We start from the raw sequence: 6,000 nt of genomic DNA on the forward strand, positions 1-6,000 counted from the left end.
CCATTTTAGAGTATTTTACCAGGCTATATAATCCAAATACCCCATAAAGCCATACCATTTCTTAAAGAAGACATCCCAGGGTATTTCAAAAGGCATATTTTGAACCTTAGCGTGGGATCATTTTTCCGCTAGCTTGTACCAGGTGTAGTGGTAATGAGCGTTATTAAATGTATTTTTTTACTTTTTAAAACTTTTTTACTTTTTAAAACTATTTTTTAAACTTTTGTTTTGCTTATTAATTTTTTTAAAGTTTCCTAAACTTTCGTAAAACTTTTTTTTACAGATTTAACATTTTTCTAAGCTTTTTCTTTTACCGTTAACCCCTAACTAGCAGTAAGCAGCACTAACAGTAAATTCCCCATTTTCCCATAACTCCCACCCACCCCAGCTAGCAAAATATTTAATTATACAATATTTAAAATTAGTTAATTAAATAAATTTAACCCCTGAGGGTTAACAAATAAATAAAAGTTAATCGTCGGGGGTTAAAAAAAAATTAGATCACAGTATAATACTGTGATCTGTATTTTGATCACTGTAGGCAGTGATAGACTGGCAGGGAAGGGGTTAATTTTTATTTGGACTGGGTAAAGGGTTTATTTTTTTTTATTTTTTACTTAAACGTTATTAAAGCTTTTTTTTTTACTTAATTTTTTAACTTTTTAAAGCTTATTTTAAAACTTTTTTTAACGTTAACCCCTAGTTAGCCTAACACTAATTCCCCCAATTCCCCGCTAACTTCCACCCTCCCCAGCTAGCTAAATTTATAATTTTAAAATATTTAAATTAATTAATAAAATAAATTTAACCCCTGAGGGTTAAAAAAAAAAAAATCAGATCATATTAAAATGTAATCCCTGCCAATTGATCACTGTAGCCAGTGATCAATTGGCAGGGAAGGGGTTAATTTTTTATTAATATGGGTAAAGGGGGGGTAAATGGGGGAGGGATTTTAATTGTACTTTATTTTTTTAACACCAGGGGGCAGGATCACTGAAGATCCGTCTCCCTGCACTTCACACTGAACCCGGAAGTGTAGGGAGGCGGAGGTGAGTATGCAGAGCACATGTGCCCGCTCAGACATGCTGTCAGAGCGGGCACATGTACAGGGGCAGCCCGATCCGGTGCTCCCAGTCTGCCTCTAATGCAGAGGCAGACCGGAGCACCATTAACCCCACGATCGCCGCAATTGCGGCGATCTGGGGTTAATTTTACCGCGTGACGGACGAGGTCCGTCATCCGTCGTTAAGGGTATCCCCTGGATGACGGACCTCGTCCGTCACCCGTCCTGAAGGGGTTAATTAATCAAATGACATAATATTAAAAAATTACTTAAATATATACGTAGAATTTTAATATATATGCATTTAAATTCTACGTGTATACTAATGTAATCTTTTATGTAATTATATGTATTTATCTATATCTATATATATATATATCTATATATATATATATATATATATCTATATATATATATATATATATATATATATATATATATATATATATATATATTTGCGGTTATTTGTATTTTATATATAGAATGTCATTCTAAGTGTATTTTGTTACCAAAATTATATATTATATATATATATATATACACATACACATTATATATATGTAACGTCATTCTAAGTGTATTTTAATATTAATATATACTAATATTAATATTAAAATACACTTTGTATGACGTTACATATACATACACACACATTTAATTTAATTTTACACATGTTTAATAATTTTTTTTTATTCTTCCTACCAGCACGGGGACTGTCTGATATTTCAGACAGTCCCCCTGCTGGCAGATCCACAGCCAGCTATAGGGGGCCATGTGATCGCTCTTTGAGAGCGATCACATGGCCCCTGGGCGCCTCATTTGCCATGGGGGGGCTGCCTGGGCTGTCAGGCAGCCCTCCAGAAGAGGTTTGTGGTGGAGGTGAGTATTTGCGATCTTCTGGGGGCTTAAGCCGTTACGGCGTTCTATGCCGCCGCAACGGCTTTAAAGCCCTTTAAAGTCGCGACGGCATAGAACGCCGTAACGGCGTTAAGGGGTTAATTAAGGGGCTTGTGCCCTCTGTTCTGACATTTTTTGGCTTTGATTCAGATAACTGAGAGGGAGGGGCGAGGGGTTGTAGAGTCTAGGTTACACACGGACACAAATATCATATTGCAAAAGTAAAACAGGTTCAGCTTTTAAAGGGACACTGTAAGCACCAAAACCATGACATATTAAAGGGACTCTCCAGTGCCAGGAAAACATAGTCGGTGGGGGAAACCTAATGCGCAAGAGCGGCAATGGCAGTGCGTGTGCACGCATTAGACCTCCCCATAGGAAAGCATTATTCAGGATTTTGGCAACGCTGGAGGTCCTCATGCAGAGCGTGAGAACGTTCAGCGTCGTTTAAAACACTTTTCATGTTCTAAGAACACAGAAGTCCCTCTAGTGGCTGTCTGACCACTACAATGGGTGGTCTGGGTGCCTGGAGTGTCCCTTTAATGTATCCCTTTAATGCCCCTGATGATTTTCTATGAGAAGCATTGGACTGGGCCAAGATCAAGATCATGACTGATCAGCTGCCGAGGACACGGTCATGACTCTGGAATACAGGCAGGTTTAATTGCTTCTTTTTAAACTTTGTGTTTAAAAACACAAAAAAAGAGGGTGGATGAATATAACAATTGTATTTTATTAATCCATGAATATAAAAGTGCATTTGGTGCTGTATGTAATCAAACAGATTCTTGTAAATTAACTTGCATGAAAGAGTTTGGGACCATGTATACAGAAGAATGCTGGAGCACAGTTCTCACAGGGTTATTCACTACAAGAATTCAAGGTGAATTTCTAAATTTAAAGGTCAAAAAATTGCTGAACTGGAAAAGTTCTAAGTCAGCTGTATTTTCAGTTTGGCTACTCTGACCTTAAACTTGAAATTCACTTTGAATTCTCACTTTTGTAAACAACCTTGTAAGTTTGGGACAGTCACCATAGCTGCCAGTGGGATTTTCATAGTATTCTACTTTTACAATTATGCTTGGATTGAATTATAAAAAAAATATATCATGTTTGTATCTGTGCAAGAATGGGCATTTTAAATATGCTAAATAGATGATCAGTGTATGTTAAACTCTCTCCATATTTGATATATACAGAAGTACACCAATAACATACATCAAGATAGCTTGTAATGGCCATTTCCACTAAAGTGCCAAATTCAATATTACACAGTTTTAACCCCAGAATATGATGCTTTGATTCGTTGATGATGGGAGTTGTAGTTCTAAACCAATGAGGTACTTTTAGGTCACCCCTGCAATAGTTAGAGAATATTACAGAAACAACTATGTCTCCCAGTCATTTCTTAATGAACAAAACCAGTGACTAGCAGCACCTAAAGTGAAAACCTAAAATACTATTGGGGTATAGATATATATAGGCAGATATAAAGATGTTATAATCATATGACTAGCTGTGATCACCACTGATCACAAACACTGTAAAATGCTCGTAAAGCTCTTTATATAGGGTGACTGCTTAGCCCAGGGTGACCTAAAATGAACCCACCACCAGTTTATATAGAACTACAATGTCCAATATCCTTTCCTACCAATAAGGCTAGCAAAGCATCACGGTAGTTGTAGTTTTACAAATCACAAAAAGCAATGCAGCCCTTTGACCTCCCCCCCAGGATACTGACACGGCGAGCAAGTTGTAGAAATATCCCAAAAAGGGCGACTGGTGCTTAGCCATCTTACCCTCAATCCTTGCACAGCCCTTCCTGTCCTCAGCAGAGCTGAGCGCTGGACACAGGCTTTCAGTGCTGCTGCCATGTCTGAATGCCGTCATTCAAAACGCTGCAACTTTATTCACAAAGTGCACAATGTAACTGTGTCAAGGGTCACAGGATCAAAAACGCTCTGGTTTTATGAAAACTCTTTATATGTGTGTGTGTGCAATGTCAAACTAAGGGAGTACAGTGCTCTGACAGCCTCTCTAGAGGAAGTGTACAGTCAGCCAGAAACATTACACCCACAAGCTTATTCTTCAAACTTTGAATTATAGCAATTTAAAATAAATATAAAAGAATTGGGGGGTAAAATTGATGATCTATAAACATGTTCCATTATTCACTAAAGTGAGAATTGTCAAGTGAGAAAGTTAACTATGCTTGTAGTACAGTGACTTTGTACTTCAATTTAAACTAATGCCAATTCCAAATTAAGTGAATACTACATTTCAGGGTTCCATATTAAAATGCACATCTTTGCAAATTAAATCCGGACGACAAAACTGAGGCAAAAAATAGCCAGGTTGCGCCTATGGTTGAGATGGAGAACGTTTTAGATTATGTTTCCATTCTGATTTAATTCGCTTTGGAGTATAGTGAGTATCACTAACAGTATGTGTGGTGGAATCTCGGTAAAAATAAATTTAGTAGGCCGAGATTACCACGTGGCATGTGTACGTGCATATGCTGACGTATCGATCAGTTGGTTGCACGAGGCAAGATACGATCAGTAGTGTACGGAGCATGTGCGAGAATACAGGATGTAGTATTCCCCTCCTCCATTGTGCTGGACAGGCCATGCGGTCAAGCAGGAAGTTAATTCTTATTTGTATTGATTGGTCAAGAGAATGTGCGGGTGGAGCTTAATATGGGAGGAGTTATGTGCCTATATAAGGAGCCTGCACTATTGTCCGGGGCTCAGAACTTGCTGTATTTTGGTGACATTAGTCCCTCTGAGTCCCGATCGGTGAACCGAATAAAGAATCTCTTCCTTCCTGAAAAAACCTGTGTCCATCTCTCTGTGCTTGGCTTCCGTCAGTTTCTCCGGTATCATTTGGTGCATTGGCCGGGAAGCTCATCGTTCAACGGTAGCTGAGAAGCAGAGGCGTGAGACGGTCTATCTTTGCCCACGTTCTCTACGGCTGCACCCCTGAACTTCTGCATGGACCTCCCTTCGTCTCGGCGCCACTGGTCTGTTGTCCAGGAGATCATCGGCCTCTACGTAGTAAGTGCTGGGGTGTCCCCGTCGATGAGTGTGAACTCAGGTTCAGGAACGAGGAGGTAAGACGACCGCTGTTTTAGACGGCGGACCCACTAGGGGTATACCGATTGTGCGGTAGGCCCATAAGGGGTTTAAATCTGTGTATGGAATCTGCCCCCTCTGTCGGAGGGAAGGAGCGAAGGCGCACCGCTCAATCGAACGCTCTTTAGTAAGACCGTTTGATTTGGTTTGGAGTCAGGCGGGGTTCTGTGTAAATAGCCCTAGCCGGACACCGGTGTCTTGTCTAGACTAGCGTTCTAGGGTGTACAATTTGTTCGCTAGGTCGGAGGGACCGGGAGACTAAGCAGACTCTGATGTACATTATCGTTTGCTAGCTCTCAACCTATCTTGGCTAAGTGGGAAGGCGTGTAAATTTGGAACCCACCAGACTATTGATAGAGTAGAAAGACTAAAAGGGTTCTGTTGTAAATTCCGCCCTCTAGTTCGCTATATGTGGTGCTTGGGCAGTGTGGCTAACCAAAACGGATGTAGATAGTTTTAGGTAGTCCATCAAGGTACTGGCCAATAGTTTAGTTGGGATTGTATATGTGTTAAAGATTGTTAGTAAAGTGTATATCTTGTTAGATAGCGCGAGCTCAGCCGTCTAGCGTGAGTGTTAATAGTGTGTTGCTGTATTATAGTGCACGGTACCATAACCCTGTATATTTACTGACATTGTATATAAGTACTAATCATTGTCGTCTATTGCATGTTTAACACCATAACCACTAATAATTGCATTGTGACCTTAAATTGTACTTTGACCTATGCTAACCGTACTGTAACTACTAATTGTAAAAGACGATGTTACTGGGGTGTGTTATAGACGGGTAATTCATATATAGAGAATTATAGCGTGGGTGACTGTATAGTTACGCCAAAGGGCATAATATTGATTATTTAGTGACTGGTGTAACAGCTGTGTGTGTACGGGAATTCCCTGAG

The 6,000-nt window shown here is 39.6% G+C and overlaps 1 protein-coding gene across 1 annotated transcript in view; it reads right to left on the reverse strand.

Moving 5' to 3' along the window:
• DECR1 (2,4-dienoyl-CoA reductase 1) overlaps positions 1–3,871 on the reverse strand; it is an 83,860-nt gene extending 79,989 nt beyond the window's left edge. The window contains exon 1 of the mRNA XM_063450333.1: positions 3,763–3,871. Within this exon, the coding sequence (XP_063306403.1) occupies positions 3,763–3,837 (75 nt within the window). The 5' untranslated portion in view covers positions 3,838–3,871. The remainder of the gene's footprint in view (positions 1–3,762) is intronic.
• Between the last annotated feature and the right edge of the window lie 2,129 nt (positions 3,872–6,000).

This window comes from Pelobates fuscus, chromosome 4, assembly GCF_036172605.1.
Source record: "Pelobates fuscus isolate aPelFus1 chromosome 4, aPelFus1.pri, whole genome shotgun sequence".
Classification (NCBI taxonomy): domain Eukaryota; kingdom Metazoa; phylum Chordata; class Amphibia; order Anura; family Pelobatidae; genus Pelobates; species Pelobates fuscus.